The 19,944-nt window shown below is 37.8% G+C and overlaps 1 protein-coding gene across 1 annotated transcript in view; it reads left to right on the top strand.

Moving 5' to 3' along the window:
• LOC149067543 (ras-related protein Rab-11A-like) overlaps nt 1–15,302 on the top strand; it is a 30,931-nt gene extending 15,629 nt beyond the window's left edge. The window contains exons 2-5 of the mRNA XM_089252425.1: nt 6,813–7,008; nt 7,511–7,704; nt 12,591–12,671; nt 13,666–15,302. Coding sequence (XP_089108551.1) covers nt 6,813–7,008; nt 7,511–7,704; nt 12,591–12,671; nt 13,666–13,811 — 617 coding nt within the window. The 3' untranslated portion in view covers nt 13,812–15,302. The remainder of the gene's footprint in view (nt 1–6,812; nt 7,009–7,510; nt 7,705–12,590; nt 12,672–13,665) is intronic.
• The last annotated feature ends 4,642 nt before the right edge of the window (nt 15,303–19,944 follow it).

Raw genomic sequence — 19,944 nt, 5'->3', positions numbered from 1 at the left:
ACACGAAACTTCCTTCTACTATTGCGGCAGGGGAGTACGCCGTCTAACACCTACAGGGAACTACCGCCCTACAGGAAACCTCTGAGATGAGTTTTTAAATTTCGAAAAGTAACATTTTAAATCGAAGCATGTACGACTTTGAATTGTTTTTAAATTTTTGATCACCCTAGAGAATGCCCTCCCCCCACACCACTGCATTGCGGGGTGCTTCCGTATCCTACAAATTGATACGTGTTTTTTGTAGAGTCGGTTAGGGGGAAAAAGGCTTTTGCGACCGGTATCATGGTAGTCAAACTTCCTCTGGCCCACGGCTGTCAAGTTTTCAATCTATTTGCCACAACAGCGCGCTCTGTTTTATTCGATCGATTCAAATATTTGAACATTTCTTTCGCGAGTGGATTTCAGCCTTAATGGTGAAGTATTTTATCCTTTGTTTTAGGCATGTAACACTGGCGCGATACTACATATTCAGCCCTGTCGAGGATAAGATCATTCTATACACATGCCATCACCTCGTATTTTTTTTCTCTTGCATCAGCAAATAGGTTCCAATGTACTTGGCAGGTTAGGGTGTGAACATAGTGCGTCCGTATTTCTGATTCTGGAAACCTGCGTCGTCTCCGATTGGTTAAAAACCCGAATTTCAAGCTAAAAAAGTTTAAATTCGGGTTTTTAACCAATCTGAGACAAACGCGTATTGCCAGAATCGGAAATACGGACGCACTATGTTCACACCCTTATATTATATATGTAGGGTGTTCCAGCACTCTACCGCCAAAATGAGCGTGGCTATATTACACAATTTTTGCAATTGGACCCAGGGTTGCCACCCATTTATTACGGGTGATACGTGTATCATTCCACTTCAAAATTTGACAATCTTGTTTATACAGTATTATGAGGATCGTCAAATTTCGTACACGTGTGAGAGAAAAGGTTTCTTCCAGTCTCGCAGGAAATTACTGAAGGGAAATAATCTACCTGCTCTTCAACGGTATTAGTGAGTGAAATATTTTTCCCTACTTTCTCGAAGAATTATTTTAGCACCTTTTCCCCCTTTTCGGGTGCCACTTAAATTACATGCCACCACACTCTAAATAAAGTCATTTGCGATCCATTGGAACTGTTCACAACTGATTTTTCCCAAGGGAACTAGGTTTTATTGGAAAAATTTTCGTGACGTATACAATCACTTTCCATTTTGTGGTAGAGTTCTGGGACACCTTGTATTGGCTACGTCAGGGCAGGGCCGCAACTAGATGCTTGGTCAGCACGCTTTTTGATGCCCCCCTTAATGTTATAGCAATTAAAGGGAGAAATTCACCCCATTTGGTCCGGTGCCCTCCTCCAGTTGCGGCCCTGCATCAGGATGTCTAGGCCTACCATCATGGAAAAGTCAAGATAGGAGGGAAAGATCCCGGAAGTTTAGAAAAGTCACCAAATAAGTGGTCTGATTTTTTTTACCGAGAAACTCCTATTTTCATTTTGCAAGTTTCCCGAATTTTATTCCCGAAAATCATGGCCTTGAGATTCCCGCGATCGGCTAAGATTTATTTCTTAATGTCGCCAAATAACCTAAATCGCCAATGATGTCACTAAATACGCCACAAGTTTTAAATCGTCAAAGTCGCTAAATAAGTGCCAAAGATTTGCTAATTTATTTGAAACAAATCACAGCACCACCTGAATACATAAGTGCCCTCAAAGAACATTGAGGTTTAATGATTTCAAAACTGGCTCGCTTCTTGTCAATGATTTTTAAGTACTACTACTTGTGAAAGAAAGGTAGTGCCATAGTGACCGCATAAACACATAGCTACCTTAACTGGGTCCTCTTACTGAGTTGTTTAAGAACATACCTCTCAGTTATGGAAGAAAATCATTTCATAATCTACCATAGATCTTGGTTTAGATGGCAATTGTGGGCAACTGGTGCTGGAGAAATAAAAGAAATTTTCTTTGTCCTATTCTATAAAGCAGTGGTCCCAACTTTGTGCCTAGAAATTCATGTGTAATTTTTTGTTAGTCTGGTGACCGCCAATGGCCTAATTTTATTGCTAGGTACTTCGACTTATTTATTATTTAACATAGTCGTTACCCTTGATACATAGTGAATTGTTTGTCCTTTAAGGCACAATTATGCAGTGGGAACCGTGTTTGGTATTACTATAACAGAGTCCAGCAAAGCTCATTTGGTCAAATAAGCAAAGTCGCAAGAAAATTATAATTTTCATTTGTATACGGGGTAGATACATTACACAATACATGTTGTATTGTAAAATGTATATGAATGAAAGTATTTTTCTCTTCTGGGTTTAATATATCTAATATAGTGAAACCTCTCAACGATCACCGCGCAGATGCGGTCACCCGTTTTATGGCAAATTAAGTTATTTTTTTAGTTTTAATAAAAACCCTCTTTTCACTAGAATTAGGCAGAGGAAAGGCGAATTCTAAACTACGTCTTTTCTTCCCGATTTTTATAATGGATGATTGTCATGTTGGTTGTGAAAATATATTTGAACTTCAAAAAATGTGTCATGGGTAAAAGACTCAAACACTCCCGATATTTTTAACCCACTACTTCACGCTTGCATCATTTGATAATCTGTATAAGCTGCAATCATCTCTCTCACTGAAGTGTTTACAATCGGGCACAAAACACTCCATTTTTTTATGGAAGGAAGGGGGAAGGACCTGAAAATAGTTTGTTCGATTCAATTATGGAATCAATGATTGCTGGATTCATGGATTCAATGCAGAAATCAAGTGCATGAATGCTACTAGGATAAATGCGAGTAAACAGATAGCATGCGAGAAATAAAAAGCTTTCGTAGATAATTAGGCACGAACTATTATATTTTTCACATTGCATGTTCGCCAGAGAAGTTTCATTTCAAGAGCTCACAAGTCTCATCATGTTTTTTAGAAAAATAATTTAACCACTTTACGATCAAGGACGTAATATTGCGTCCAAATGCCAGTGGAATAAAGTTAAACAAGCTCTAATTTCTTTCCTTTCTTCTCAGCACCATAAGGCTTTGTTGTAACCCTACGAAGTTATTATTACCTTTCCTTTATTTCTATACAATTATTAGTGCCCTTTTCCCGACATATGACTTATCCTTCTACTATATACGTATGAGTGTGCTGACTATTTCCTGGAGAAAAATACGGAAAATTTTGTTTAAAAATACGTTAGAGGTTCCAGAGGAATATTAGTGTCTGGTTTTTCAGGTTTAAAAATACGGACATTGCCAAACAATCGCCAAATTACGGCGAAATTGCCAATTATGGCGCAAAATTGTCATAAACGCCCCAAATAGCTGTTTCGGACCTCCCCCTTTCCAAGTTTGAAAACATAATCCAAATGAGTTCGTTTGTGGTGATTCGAGTAGTCTGAATATTTTGTTTCTCAAAAATCTATTCAACTTTTTTTCGGGCCGTCCAGTTTAATGAAATCAATTGTGAACTGAAATCCTTGAAACCGCATATACGTTTTTTTTTACGTTTTCGGATGCTTGGAAAAATTTCTGGGACACAATCTCAATCACAATCAAGACTACTAGAGTTATTGGCAACTAAATGCTCTTTCCCTACGACAGTGTTTCTCAAAGTGTGCGTCGCGTCTACTAGGAGCAAAGCTGCATTAAGAGTACTTACAAGCGGCTTTGACTAGGAGTGTCTTCAACCTTCGTCAGAGGTGTCGCGGCGAGCTGGAGATATTCATTTGTGTGCCTATTTATGCTTTAAAGTGTTTTTTAATAAGTGAAAATATCCACTAAACTATTATGGGGAGCCGCAGAATTAGGCATTCAAGCCACGGGTGGCAAAAGTTTGAGAACCACTGCCCTACGATGTTTAGGTAAAGTTAATAGGTAGCGAATAGGGAGCTCCCTCGTGCCAGCAGAAAAAGCCGAACTAAACTTCAATTTCTGGAACTCGAACTGGTGAGTTAGTAAGACACTCGAAGTGTTATACAAAACGTATAATATTCAAAGAAAATACAAATATATATATCACTAAAAATGATGTCCACTCGTGAAACTCGTACTTAATGAGTTATGAAGATTACCTGTACCAACGTTTTTGATAGAGGTAACGAATTCAAGTGAACTCAGTTTTTAAAAAAACCGGACTGTCCCGGTAAATACGAGACGTATGGTCACCCTACGTATGAGCAAAAGAGATCTTCGTATAACTACTCTTATCCCTCTTACCTGTATGTAATACGAAGGTTTGTAACAGCTGGCTAATGCGAAGATATATTTAGGAAAGAGAAAATTCAACTGCCATTGCGGGGAATCGAACCCACCTCCTTTCAGTGGGTTCGATTCCCCGCAAGGCAGTTGAATTTTCTCTTTCCTAAATATATCATCGCATTAGCCAGCTGTTAAAAACCTTCGTATGGATAGCGGAGTGACATCATATTCTTGGACTTGGAAACAGTATAATATACTGTTTTCTTTTCATTTGTTTTTTTCCCTCGTACTTTACCTTTCTCTAACGTGCGGTTAGGTTGGGACGCGGTTACCATATTTTTCGCCCATTCGTCTAATAGAGATCATCTGAATTTCTCGCCAGTACCTTGTAAGCCAAGCGTTAAACAGACTCGCCTACGTCCTATGGCGTTTTCCTTTATAATCTCGCGCAGCTCATGTTTGTTTGGAATCGGTTCTGCCGGTCGTGACGTCACACAAATGCGCCTAATTACGGTAATGGGAATTGTTTAAAAGCCAAGAAGCGACGTGATTTTAGTAATAGGGCTCTTCACTGAAAAAAGTCGTACGATCGCGGAATAGTGGTGCATTTGCGAAATATGCCGATGTGTTTTTTTATGCTAAACCTGTCTGATTTTTTTCCATTTTTCGGTTAGTTATTTTCATGCCCGCGGATAAAAACGGAAATAAAAAGTGGCTAGATAAAAGGGCTGTGACCATATGACCCGTATTTTCCTGGACATATATCTAATTTTGGCAGTCCAGAACTTTTAACCACTTTACGATCAAGGACGTAATATTGCGTCCAAACGCCAGTGCAATAAATTCAGGCATGCTGTTTTCTTTCCTCTCATCGTGAAGCTTTGTTGCAACCCTATGAAAAAGTTTTTTTACTGTGATATATCTCTTCTACTGTATGCATGTAAGAACGAAAGAATAGGTAGGTGAGTGTGAAAAGAGAAATCTACTTTGTACCTACTCTGTAAGTGTAACAGATAAAAGAGTATAATATAGATAAGTATATCTCATATATACACTTATCTATTATATTGTTTTTTCCTTTTCTTTTTTTCTCATCTCCTTCCGTTTACTAACATGTGGTTAAGTTATAGAAAGACATGGTTACCATATTTATCACTGATTCGTCAAACAAGCCATCCAAACTTCTTGCCAATCGCTTGTAAGGGAAGCGGTTATTTAATAACTCTATTTTTCTTTCCGTACAAAAGGATGAGATCTCGTATTAGAGTAGTTAAAAGAAATACTTTAGAACTCTCTTCTTTCTCTCATCAGACGTTTCTTTGGTAACCTTATGAATGGAATTCGATTTTATCCCCGTTTACATAAGCTGACCATATTTCTTGAGAAAAATGCAGGGTATTTGAATTCCAAATATGGGAAAATGTGGAACCTTTCATTTTGTTAAAAATAATACCAAAAGTCTGCAAAGTTGCCAACTCTTGTTAAAATTGCGATTTTTTTTTTTTTTTTTTTCTTCCAACTATTGAAAAATCGCCAATGGCTGGAAATAAACCACTATTGCAAATTGCAGTGGATTAAAATGAATTTGTCGAAGTAGAACATTTAAAACATGACAATTATGTGTCATGGATAGTCCTATAGTCGTAATATAATTTGAGTTCAAGGAATAAAGGTCATGTGATCCCACACAAGTTATGGGAATTTACATTTTTTTTTTTTTTTTTGAGGCCCCTTTCAATACAGTGGATAATATTTTAGCTGTTCATATTTTCATACATTTGTCATAAAAATTTGGAAAGACATACGACAAACATGTCGGGGTAAATCGAGAAGCTATCTATACTTAGAATAAGACAACCATAACTATTCTTTATGAGCATTGTATAATATTTTATCATGTAACCTATATATATTGTTTCTAGTTTTTGTAATTTCATTGTTGAACCTATATATATTGTTTATATATACTGTAACCTATATTATATATATATATTGTTTCTAGTTTTTGTAATTTCATTGTTGAAATATGACATCCATATTTGTTATGGGCAACTTTTTCTCAGCCACCGCATTGGACATTTTACCTGTTGTGGCTTTGTATTTGTATAAGAGAACTAACTGCAAGAGATTTCTGAATATCCCTTGTAAAGACACAACAATTATAGTTTTATTGAAATCTATTTCTTTGATTAAAATTCTGATAGCATTGTCAATGTTATCAAAAGATGGTGATTAAAGAGATTTGGTAAATTGGATTTGAGTGTTTGTTTCACATTTGCCTCATTCAAATCGTAAAATACAATGGATTTTGTCATTTCAACTACGTATATTTAGTTTCTAATCCCATTTTCAGAAATAACATCGAACTCCAGGGAATATTTCTCAGGTTCTGATTTATAAAATCAACTTTTCAAAATTTCATTGTAGCAAAATTGCATAAAGGGAGACTGTAAAAAGGGATACCTGTATCTATAAATTGATCCTATTGGATTGCTGATCAAAAGTTTAATCTTAGAAACACTAAATGCTTAACAAATTTTCTGAAATTAAAATTTAACTGAAATAGTAGTCACTTTTTGTCACAAATTTAATTTTTACAATATTTTGCAGTGGTATTGATTGGAGACTCCGGAGTTGGGAAGACAAATTTGTTGTCAAGATTTACCAGAAACGAGTTTAGTTTAGAAAGCAAAAGTACAATTGGCGTAGAGTTTGCTACCAGAAGCATTCCAGTTGATGGAAAAACGATCAAGGCTCAGATTTGGGATACTGCTGGACAGGAAAGATATAGAGCAATTACCAGCGCGTGAGTATTATGCATCTATTTAGTGTCAGATTTAATGCATGAAATCTGCATCCAAAAAGTACCCTTTTTTAAATTCAAAAGCCTGATATGATGCTTGTTTCAGTTAAAGTATTTGATCAAGAAGCTTCAAAAAAAGTTGCAAAAAATTATTGTTGCAAAATTATCTAAGACTTTTTAAAAAAAACCTTGTTTTTGGCTCCAAAGAAGTTTAGCTGGCACCTGAATTTATATATTTTTTAAATTTGTCAAGCTTATTCTCTTCGCTTCAGGTGTACTTCATTTTTATTGGTTTTGAATAGTTTTTGATCTTTTTTAAGTTAAGACCTCAGAAATACATTTAATTTTTTTTCTTTTTAGAGGACATTTTGACATAAACACAATCAAAAAAATTTTGTAATAGTCTGTTTTGACTCAGGTGTGAAGAGGTTACAGTGAGATTGCACAAGATTTTGTTAGAACTATACATATATATACTGTATTATAATGTACTTAATTTTTTCAGATATTACCGTGGTGCTGTTGGTGCCCTTCTGGTATATGATATTGCAAAACATTTAACATATGAGAATGTAGAACGATGGTTGAAGGAATTGCAAGATCATGCTGATCAAAGCATAGTTATAATGCTAGTAGGTAATAAAAGTGATTTGCGACATTTACGTGCAGTTCCTACAGATGAAGCCAGGGCCTTTGCAGGTATATAAATATGCATCTTTAATTGACTGGGTTTATTATCTGTTTGTTGGTTTATATAATGTTTTTTTAACTACTTTTTTTCATCTTCAGTTACTTGCTTTTCTATCAATGATTTGACTTTAATCATTTTTCCTGCTGAAAATAGTTTTTGAAAGTATCCTTAATTGGTCCAATTAAACTATCAGGTGACATGGTATGATAAAAGAGAAAGAAATGTAATTGGCAACTACATTATATTATAAAATATATTTAAATGTTTTCTTTGGAATGTATCATGAATGTATTTAAGATCCTAAATGGGATCAATGATGGATCATGAAATATTGCTACACCGTCATTCAATCGCTTGGCTCTGGGACACTAGTTTTGTTTAGTTTGGGATAATTTGGATTGTTATATTGCAGGGAGTTTTTTTATTTAATGGGGTTGTAAATGCATGCCTTTGGTTGTCATGAATTCCCTCCTGATAGATACCATATCAAAAGGTAATATAAGCTGGGTGGGAGTAATCGATATCCATATTTCAATCTACCATATTTTTATGGGCAGTCTATTTTAGTTTTTTCTTGTGATAGGTTGTTGCTGTATTCCATGACAACCATATCTTTATGGCCTTTCTTCCAAGAATTTTTCTTATTTCAATTTATCCTGCAGGGTTCCCAGCAACCTGGAATGTCAGGGAAATGAAAAGTAATCAAGGAAAATGTAAAAGACTTGGGAAAGACCCTTGTAAAAGTCAGGGAACTATGTAAATATTTGATCTGGAAAATTCCTGCGAAGGGGGAAAAAAAAAAAACTCTAAAAACAATGATTCGAAATTTAGAATGTTGATATTTTTCATTATTTCTTTTAGAGTTCAGGTCAGATAAATGATCAAGCAGATTTTGCTGGGAACCTTGTCCTGTGTTTAATGGTGAAAAAAATAATTTTTTGCGTATTTTTATGATCTGATATTTTTTAACGTAATAGAGTTGTCAACTGCTATGGTTTGACCAGTTTCTACGGACGGCCGCATTGAACTAGAGCTACGTAAGTGTTGGCTCTACTCGATACCCAAACCTGTTTTCCATCAAAACCGCCCTCACGCTGGCCTAAAAACAGGTTTTTGAGTGGTTCAGTGCAGCGGGTCCGGACCCGGCTTTATTTGCATAGTGCATGGTCGAGCTCGTGGAACTTGTGTCTGAAGGAATGCTTTGTTGTAGCTGCTGTAGGAGCTCTGATATGCAGAGAACAGATGGGAGGTCTAGGGTTGCTAGACGTCTGTACATACAACCCACAACGGTGTATGCACGTTGGGATTACATTGAATATTCATGAATTATTAAGAGACTTGGTGACTTCAGAAAACATCATTTCGGGAGGTTAGGGGATACTCATGTAGCCAGAGTCCCAGGTTCCAGTGCCACTGAGGTACTGTATTGTTCCGGATAATTTTTCACAAGACTTCGAGGTTGCAAAACAAGAAGTGGTTCGATAGACAAACACAGATTTATTTACAGAACAGCAATTCACACATATTTACAAGCTAATCAGAGAGCTCACAACTTTCTCGTAAAGTTTAAACATGACTGACTGTTCATCGAATCTCTCTATTCGAGTCTCTTTGAGCCTGCCATCTTGTGAGCACCACACTTAACTTAAACGTAACCCCGACAGAAACTTCGAGAAAAAGAACATTCCACAAAATTCTATTTTACAGTTTCCTAGTCGGCAGCGCCACCATACGGAGGAGTTGAACCAATGTCTGGAGGGGCGAGACTTTCTGGAATGTTCTCACCAATAGCATCCCTATCCGATAAACCGAAACTGGCATCAACCGATTTCGATATTTCTGAGAGCCATCAAACAAATTGCGCCATCTATCGCCTACAGATCGTAACATTGCCCCTCTCTTAGAATTGTTCGTCCCGACAATTCAGTTCGGCGGGTTGTCAATGTAGTAACAGGCCAGTCTGTTGAAGTGGACCACCTTGTACTTCGAAGATGGCGTTTTCTGTATCGGAGCTACGACTTCGTTCAGTCTTTTCACGACTCTGTAGGGTCCTTCCTATGACATCTGAAGTTTCGGGTACAGTCCTTTCCGGCGCTTCGGGTTCCACAGCCAGACGAGGTCCCCTTCCTTGAAGTCATGAGATGTGGCCCTCATATCGTAGCGGTTCATCTTTTCGGAGCCGATGTGGATCCTGTGTCTGGCGATTCCATGCATGTCCTCGAGGTGCTCCTAGAGTCCCTGGACGTGTTCTTCCGGTGAAAGAGCAGCATCTATCGTTTGCTGACACATCAGATCACCTGGCTGGCGAAAGTCCTGTCCCATCAGCGATGGCGAGTATCCGGTGCTCTCGTGGGCAGTCCTCGGTAGCGGTCATACGATGTTAGAGGCGATTCCTTTGCAGACGGTGCAGGCGTCGCAATTCTTGCACCACTCGTGCACATCAGTCCTAGATTTGTCCCAACAGAATTGTTCACAGACCTTCTGGAGAGTCTTAATCATGCTGAAATGTCCACTGGTCGGGCTTTCGTACAATTCTTTCAGCACATCTTTCACATGGCTCCTTGGCAGGACGAGTTATCACCTGAACGTCTTTCCGTCCCCGACTCCCACTTGCGGTACAGCACGGCATCTCTCATCTCCAGAGAGTCCCATACCGCCCAGTATCTCTTGGTCGTTGGACTGGAAGAAGCGACGTCTTGCCATATTGGTTTACCCCTGGTGGATTCCTTGAACTCCATGATCGGTCGTATGTCGGGATCTTCTAGCTGGGCCTTCCTGGTGCTCTCGTCGCTCCAAGGATCGTCACTTAAGACTTGAGATGTTATCTGTCTCACTATAGGGTTCACTGGTCCGCACTTCTCTTCTGCCTTGGCAACGACGACGGTTCTGTGGACCCTGTCCTCTTGACAGGGCGTGGGCATCTCCATGTGCTTTTTTTCTATGAAGCTGGATCGTCGTCTCCATGCCATCTGACCCTCGTGAGAGAACAATTCCGAGAATGTAGGCTCTCGAATTATCTTTTCTAGCTCTTGTATCTTCTTTGAGAGCTTCTCGTCGACCGCAATCACTCGATCCGTGACAGAATTCATTTCCTAGGTGAGTTCTTTTTTTACGGCGTCGACCATTCCGTCCACTCTAATTTCAACGGTGGCGATGTCTTCCTTCACACCTGCAAGGGCGCAGGCATTGTTTTGCTTAACGGAGGCGACATCATCCTTCACTTCAGCGATAGAGGTGTTGAAAGTGGCAATGGAGGTGGTGACATCATCTTTCATAGCTGAGCTCGTTGACTGGATTTCTTCGATGCCTGATTTCATCTGGGCCATCACAGACGTCAGTTGGTTCAGCTGTTCTCGCATCTCATCCATGTCCATCTTTCTTGTCTTCACCATTCAAGTCCTTGAATTACCCCACTCCTGACACCAAATAGTTCCAGATAATTTTTTACAAGACTTCGGGATTGTGAAACAAGAAGCGTTTCGATGGACAAACACAGATTTATTTACAGAACAGCAATTTACACGTATCTACAAGCTAATCAGAGAGCTAACAACTTTCTCGTAAAGTTTAAACACAACTGACTGTTCATTGAATCTCTATTCGAGTCTCTTTGAGCCTGCCATCTTGTGAGCGGCCCATTTAACTTAAATGTAACCCCGACAGAAACTTTGAGAAATAGAGCATTCCACAAAATTCTATTTACAGTTTCCTAGTCGGCAGCGCCACCGTACGGAGGGGTTGAACCAATGTCTGGAGGGGCGGGACTTTCTGGAATGTTCTCACCAATAGCATCCCTATCCGATAAACCGAAACTGGCATCAACCGATTTCAATATTTCTGAGAGCCATCGAACAAATCACTCCATCTATCGCCTACAGATCGTAACAGTATTTAATGAACTTTGAATTAAAATTTTTTTAAAAATTACATTTTTGAGTTATTTTTTATTATACAATAATTATGTTGTCCTGGGGGGAGGTAGCCCCTTCATGGCAAAGCCGAACATTTATCACTACTGACAAGCTTTAAGCCAATGTTGGCATGTCTGCATAATAGTATAATTGGCATGTAATTTTTTCTAAATGTTTTAACTGAGGAAAAACCTTTAATTTATTGGAATGAAATTATCCTGTAAAATATATAGTTTGTGTTCACAATACTGGGATCATTGGAATTAGTTTGTCAAAAAAAATTCAGAATTTGTTTTATTCTACATTAAGCAGCACATTTTAATTATCCTACATATATGCATTATTTCCTAATCCGAAGATCCAGCTAATGATCCAAAAAATTCATTTGCATGTAATATGTAGTGCAGGGTTTAAGCTAGATAAAAAATTCCTTTTGCAAAAAAGCAAAAATATGGAGAAAAGCTTTAGCAAAATGCTAATGTGATGGTTGGATGTCTACTCGTTCCGTACCTCCTGTATGGATTTTTGTGGAAGTGGCTACCACTTTCGCATTCTAAGATTTTCTTTCGCATTTTGCGAAAAATGCAGCCGTAGCTTAAACCCTGATGTAGTGCTGCTATCTGTTGACTAGAGAAAGGATGGGTAAAATACAAAATAATGCAAGCAATAAGACTTGGCCAGTATAAAATTTGTCCCAAACTACACTCAGAATGTGCCAGAATGAGATTATGCATCTGAGCTTGGCTGTGGATAAGCCAGAAGTAGGTTGAAGACATGATTCATTCAATAAAAACCTTAACTTGATCGGGGCAATTATTTTAATGTGAGATCTTCAAGTTGTAAAGCATTTTGTTCTTGCACCTAATATATTTAGGAATAAATGACAAGGAAGGAATAAGTTCCCTGAGAAAAAAATGTCAATAAAAAGAATGTATGCGATTAATAAATTTTTTATGAATATTTCTATTTTTTATATATTACAGAGAAAAACAAGTTGTCTTTCATAGAAACCTCAGCTCTTGATACGACTAATGTAGAAGCTGCTTTTCACCAAGTTCTAACAGGTTTGTATGTTTTTGTATTCCTTTAATATTTCATGTGATTTTTATGCTAAATTTGATACATGAGCACAACCTGGCAGTCTTGGGCCCTTGTATACATGAAGCATTATCTGTTATATAATATTGTGCAATTGTAGTGATATAGTAAGAAACCTCAGTGTATCATTTTTGTCTAGGGGGGCATATAACTATTATGATGTCCCAGTATAATTTTTTGTATAGGGGGGGGGACAAATTCCATTTCAAAATGAAAAAAGTGTTTCGATACATTTTTTTATGTGGTTGATATTGGCTATATTTTGCTTGATTTTTCTTCCACTTAACTCTTTTTTGTCTTAAAATGAATTTTAATAAACTTATGAATACGAAGAAAAAATTCCAGGTGCAACCTGAATATTTTCGCATTTTCACTTTGTTTTATTGTGTAGCAGCCAAATAAAAACACTTGCTTTAGTATATAGGACTGTAATTAGTCTCTTACTTGAGATAAATAACCATGACTACATTACTACAAATAAACATTTACCAGATCATAAGTAGAGAGATACTGGAAGAGCGGTTGGGAGGGGATTATCATGAAAATGTCAAAAAAAAAAAAATCGGATCAGTCGGTCCAATTCATTAATGTTCTGTGTATCCCTCTTCCCAATAATCCATATATATCTCTGCTTGGGTACCCCAGATTCTAAGATGTTGCATGGTAAAATTAAAATTTCGAACAAAAAAGTGTTGAAACATTTGATAAATTCATCTATTCTAAAACTGTAAAAATCATAACTCCTATTCCCAATTGACTGGCAGTCTGGTGGTTAGGAAGCTAGCTTCTAACTGTGCAGGTCTGGGTTCGAGCGTGGAACATCTACTAACGGTAACAAAATTCCCTGGATTGATCATATGGATCTCTTGGGAATACATGAGAATCACATTAATTTTTTTAAAAAGTGAGTTTCTTTTTATTCTGTTTTATTTTATATTAATGTTTTTCATTAAATTTTAGAAATCTATCGCATAATATCACAACAGCAAATAAGGAATGATGCAGAAAATGACCCATCTCCTGGTGGTGACCACATAAAACCAGTTAGCCTTCCTCCAACAGATAGTCCTGATATACGGAAAAAGAATCCTTGTTGTCAGCCATAGATATATCTGTATGCTATGTTTTGCATTTTTGCACTATTGTCTGTTTTGTTTTTTTGTTAATGTGGCCAAAAGCCTGTATGCAAACACCTACTCAAATTTTCTTGTCAAACTTTTTTTTACATACAATGTTTAATCAGTTGAAATGCTTGAATTTCTTTGCCAACATAATCTTGTTTTCATTCAAGGGTCATCTAAGTGTATGGAGTGCAGTATTGGCTTTTGGCTGGAAATTTTTCATGTTAATTTTTACTTGCTATTGATTTTTACTCCATCAAATGGTGGTTTTAGATTTTCTTTGTGAACATTTGTAAAGAAATGGGTTTCAGCATTGGTCAGATGATGTTGAAAGCTCAAACTGGTGTCACTTTGAATGTATTTCGCATATGAATACACAAAATACAGAGCCTTAGACATAAAGCATTATGAACTTGTATTTTAATATTGTGCCGGCCACCATTAATCTAGAAAATAAAAATTGTGCTCTGCGATTATTACTTCCATTATCTGTGCCTATAAGTTTAGAAATGAAACTCTTTTTAGTAGCTGGGTCTAAAAATTTTTTTTAATTCTCCTAGTCACATTGATTTGTTATATTTAAAAAATACTTGTACTCAAAAAGTTTTTTATATTCACTTTCATCTGAACAAGTCTTGTTTTGCCACAATAGTAAAGTTGATTCTTTTATTTTTAACCTGTTTGAGCCTTTAGATTTGTCAGTCTTATGGAATTTAAATTATTTTTTGTATTTAATCAAATAAAGAATGCTTAATTTATGTTTCATGGATGTGTAAAGCATGCTGATTAATCTCAGTGTTATTTTCTTGGTCAGCTTAAAATGTGTTCATTCCATTGCATCATTGAAGATTGTAAAACATGCAAGATTTCACTTGTTTCCTAATACATGAATTTTATTCAAACCTATGGGTATATATTTTGTCTAATCTGCTACTTAACATGATCAGGTTGAAGATCAAGAAATTGTGTAAAAGTGTTAATGTATTGCAGGTGGAAAAGTTACTCATAAATTTCTCATTTCTCCTGTTTTGTGAAAGTTTTGTTCATATTCACTTGGATAAAAATTCAACTGTGTTGACTGCTGATTTAATGTGGCTGGCAGATATCGAAGACTGGAGAAGCTGGGCTACTGAAATCGGTGATATTAGTTCACAGTTAAAAAATTCACATGTACATCAGTTCGCATCTTGATGTTGAAAGTTTGTATAGCTGAATAAATCATCCAATGTAAAAATTGTAGAAAACAATTAAAACAATATATGTTTGTAGCTTGAGTTATAATTAAACAATTTAGTGTTTTTTTTATGTGCATAAAGTCACATATTTACATGTTCAAATTCTAATAAGTTAAAACTGTGTGCTAATTCTTCAGCACTTTGGTTGCTTGCAAAGTTTGAGAAGTGGGAGAAATGCTACGTTTATATGAAATTGAAGTTTCATGATAATGAGAGGAATAAAAGTATGAGCAGTAAACGAGTTGTAAAATGTCTTTTTTTCTCCTGAATGTTTGCAGTCATACATTAGTTTTGCTACATGCAATATTGACACGAGACTATATTCCTCCGATATGAATTTTGTTTTTCTCAGTTGTGAAGCTCAGACACCACCTTGTTTTAATTGATATAAAAATTTCATTTGTTACTGCGAGAGCATGGGTTCTGGTGGGGCGTGAGAGCCAAATATCAATAAAAAATGATCTGAATTTGGTAAATTGGTGTTCGGATATTTTCATATGTTACAGGCGATGCCACTTTGAATAATACATTATCCATAATTCTGTAGTATTAGCACTTTTTGTAAAGAACGGAATGTACCAATATCACATGAGAAAAAAAAATGTTTTTATAGTTATTTTGGACTAATCTTTTTGCCATTGAAAGTTTGTGCATTCTTAAGGGCCGTATTCACCGACATGGTTTAAACTATAGTCACAATTTTTAGATAAGAGATCGACATGGATTGGTTAGATTTTTAACCAATCTATGTTGATCTCTTATCCAAAAATTGTAACTGCAGGTTTAAACCATGTCGGTGAATACCGCCCTTAGCTAAGTAAGGTTTGACCACTTTTTTCCTTGTAATCATTCTGCAAGACAGGCTGAAAGGTGTTCTCCCCACCCGCTATTGACAAACATTTCCGTACTTCGTAATCGGTCCGTAGGTGGAGCTGCCTTTACAATGACCTTCCTATAGTGAAGGCTAGGGTTACTAGCTTCGAAAACTCAAAAGGAGGACGCGCGCACCCTTTGCAACGTCGCTTTTCCTAATTTCTCAAAAGATGGTGCCACCACAAGAACAGCTAAAAGAAAACATTCCGAACACGAAGAGATCGGTGTTTCAGGGGGGGGGGAAACATCTCCGCCCCCCTCCCGGAGACCCGAATCCTTGTCTCGTGCGCCGAACGAGTTCTCGACCAACTAAGCTGTGAAGACAATTCTCCCCCAGAGCGTATGTACAGGGTGATCAGCGAATAAACCCTTCATAGAATTATGCGGTAAACGGTACGTTTATTAGCAAAACTAAGAATGTTGTACAGATATTTCGGAAATTTAGTTACAAAAACTGTTAACAGATCAATAGAATTATGCGGTAAACGGTACGTTTATTAGCAAAACTAAGAATGTTGTACAGATATTTCGGAAATTTAGTTGCAAAAACTGTTAACAGATGGCGCTCCGCGCTGAAAACTCTTTCTCTGAAAGGAGTCTAAAACAAAAAAAAAAAATAAAGTCAAGCAGTCTGCAATCAGAACACAATTTTTTCAGAATGTTCACCGTTCGTAACAATGAAATTTGACATCACGTCTTGCAATGTCTCAACGGAAATGGAATCACATGCAACACCAATCAACGATTCAAGCTCATCCAGAGTAGCGGGATTGTTTCGATAGACAGTGTCTTTCAATGCGCCCCACAGAAAGAAGTCAGATCGGGAGAATATGGAGGCCAATCTATTCCTGTGTCAGTAAATTTCGGATAATCTAACGCAATTACTCTATTCCCAAAGTATTCATGAAGAAAGCGAAAAACTTTATCTGTTCGATGTGGTCGAGCCCCATCTTGCATGACCCAGTCGAAAGCTGGTCGATCTTCCAACGCCAGATGTGTGCTGACAAATTGTTCCAAAATTGTAACGTAACGTTCAGTAGTAATCGTTTCTCGCACGAAAAAGGGGCCGATATTGCGCCTCTGGCGCACAATGATCGACAACGAAGGATTTGATGGGGGGGGGGGCTGCATCTGGTTCACAGATGAAGCACATTTTCACTTGATTGGATGCGTAAATAAACAAAACTGGAGATTTTGGGGTTCCGAAAATCCTCATTTGTGTGAAGAGAAACCACTGCATTCGCCTAAAGTTGCTGCGGTATGCGTCAGAGGCATTATCGGCCCCTTCTTCGTGCGAGAAACGATTACTACTGAACGTTACGTTACAATTTTGGAACAATTTGTCAGCACACATCTGGCGTTGGAAGATCGACCAGCTTTCGACTGGGTCATGCAAGATGGGGCTCGACCACATCGAACAGATAAAGTTTTTCGCTTTCTTCATGAATACTTTGGGAATAGAGTAATTGCGTTAGATTATCCGAAATTTACTGACACAAGAATAGATTGGCCTCCATATTCTCCCGATCTGACTTCTTTCTGTGGGGCGCATTGAAAGACACTGTCTATCGAAACAATCCCGCTACTCTGGATGAGCTTGAATCGTTGATTGGTGTTGCATGTGATTCCATTTCCGTTGAGACATTGCAAGACGTGATGTCAAATTTCATTGTTCGTTTACGCCACCTCATTGTTACGAACGATGAACATTTTGAAAAAATTGTGTTCTGATTGCAAAGACTACTTGACTTTATTATTTTTTTTTTGTTTTAGACTCCTTTCAGAGAAAGAGTTTTCAGCGCGGAGCGCCATCTGTTAACAGTTTTTGTAACTAAATTTTCGAAATTTCTGTACAACATTCTTAGTTTTGCTAATAAACCTACCGTTTACCGCATAATTCTATTGATCTTTGTTGTAGAGATATTTAATTTTGAAATAAGGCTTATTCGCTGATCACCCTGTATATGCTACTACTAAACCACACATGTACCTCGTTCATATTCCTCTGCGGAACCTCTAACGAATTGGTACATGCGGGAATTTGTGTGTACGTGTAGTGAAACCTGACGTAAAGTTTGTTTCTGTGTAATGCTTGTTATGTGTAGTGCTGCCATCTGCCACCAGTTTTTCTAAATACGAGTGAAGTGTAATGATTGAATAATTAATCGTTGTAAGCCTGTTGCTCTCTGTGGTGAGACTTTTTAATGGGGAGATCGGCTCGCATTTGCGCCTCGAAGTTGGGAACCACAGAAAACCAACTTCAGCCGACCACCACTGTGGGGTTCGAACCCGGATCCTCGCGATGCGAGTCCGTCATTATGACCACTCGACCACCACAGCGGCAACCCCCCCCCCTCCCCGTATATGCTAAATGACTCCGTCCTTAATGTCTTAATCGATCCGTAGTATTCGCTGTGATCCTTGTACATGTGAGCTGTTTTGCTATAGTGAAGGCAAATGTACGACGAAAAAAGCATCTCGCCTTCAGTTCTTGATCAGTTTACCTGATTCAAATTTATTTTTCCGAAAGACTTTCAAGGGATCTATCAAACTTACATTAAAACGATATCGTAATTCATATTGGTTCTAACGCCTAACAATGGCTGAATAGCAAAAATGCAGGATTTTTAGCTCGGGAGAGTCCCGTTTTAGAATAGAATTTTAAAAAATGAAAAGATTGAACATTTTCTCCAAGCAATTATGTGGGAAAGAAAAAACAGTTGTTTTACTGTTTTCTATTTATTGGTACTTGATTACAATAATTTGATTATTGATTACCCAGATACAATCGTAACAACGACGCGGTGCGAACAGTGATGGTAACCTCGTCAAGCAAAATTTCTGACTAAATTTCCCCCTATACATTCCGAAATTTGTGCTGCCATCTATCAGTGGAAATATGTCAATTATTTTACACTAGAAAAGCATTTGTGTGTGTTTTGCATTTATATATTTTTTTCAACAAAAATTCTTTTGCTTGATGACCTCTCAAAATTTCCCACAAATGCCAAGAAATTTCCCATGTGGACCAATTTTTCCTACGAGTTACCATCATTCGGTGCGAACTGACTAAACGTTTAAAAGCCGTGATACGATACAATGGTAGCGCCATCTGTTGCACAATAAGGGAACTGCATGCATAACTTCTCCCTTTCTTAGCATCGTCAGAATTTGGTGTGAAAAAACTGATTAAAACTGATCAAAAAACTGTTCGAATACTGAGAAAGGAAGACGCCTGCGCGCTCACCCTCAGTGACGCCATTTTTATAATTTTCACAACAGATGGCGCCACTGTTTTGACATAAAAAAAACCAGCCGCTACAATGATTTTTTCTTAACAAACAAAATCGCAAAAAAAACAAAACAGAAAAAATTCTGGGAATTTCCCGTTATTGGCCAATGGAAAAAACATTCATGTTCTGCACACCCCCCCCCCCCAATAATTTCCAAAAAAACTGCAATGCACAGGACAGGGACGCAACTAGGGGGAAGCAGGCGGGTCCCGTGCCCCGGGCGCTGGACCCGAGGGGGCGCAAATGTCATTCGGAAACCTCTCCAACATTACAAGTAGCCGTCAAAATGCGCGCTTGTCCAGCACTTCCTAGAGATAGGCCTCTGCACTGTTTGCCATAAACGCCATTTCGACTACCTAGCAAGTTTGCCACATTTTGAAACACAGCATTCTATTTCCTTTCTTCTTATTTTGTCGTAGAATCTTCCTGATTGGCTCACAAATACCACATAGTGGTTAGATGTGGGACTTAGAAATCGCCTATTCTGAGCCCAATCATTTCTTTTCCTCACAACGATGAACAGGGATTTTTTTCCCTGAATATTCTAAGGGAAAATGGACTACTTACTGACGTCACAAGCAGACTGCGGAGGCCTTCTATCTCTAGGAGGTGCTGGCTTGCCCCGGGTGACCAAGCATCTAGTTGCGGTCCCTGCAATCCACGTGTACCATCCCCATCCTACTTACGCGCTTGAGTCCCGTACATACGGGACGACCA

Source organism: Pholcus phalangioides, unplaced genomic scaffold (genome assembly GCF_987345545.1).
Source record: "Pholcus phalangioides strain wild (caught in Gottingen) unplaced genomic scaffold, Ppha-v1.0 ptg000029l_1, whole genome shotgun sequence".
NCBI classification, from domain to species: Eukaryota; Metazoa; Arthropoda; class Arachnida; order Araneae; family Pholcidae; genus Pholcus; species Pholcus phalangioides.
This window is presented reverse-complemented; position numbering and strand designations above follow the sequence as displayed.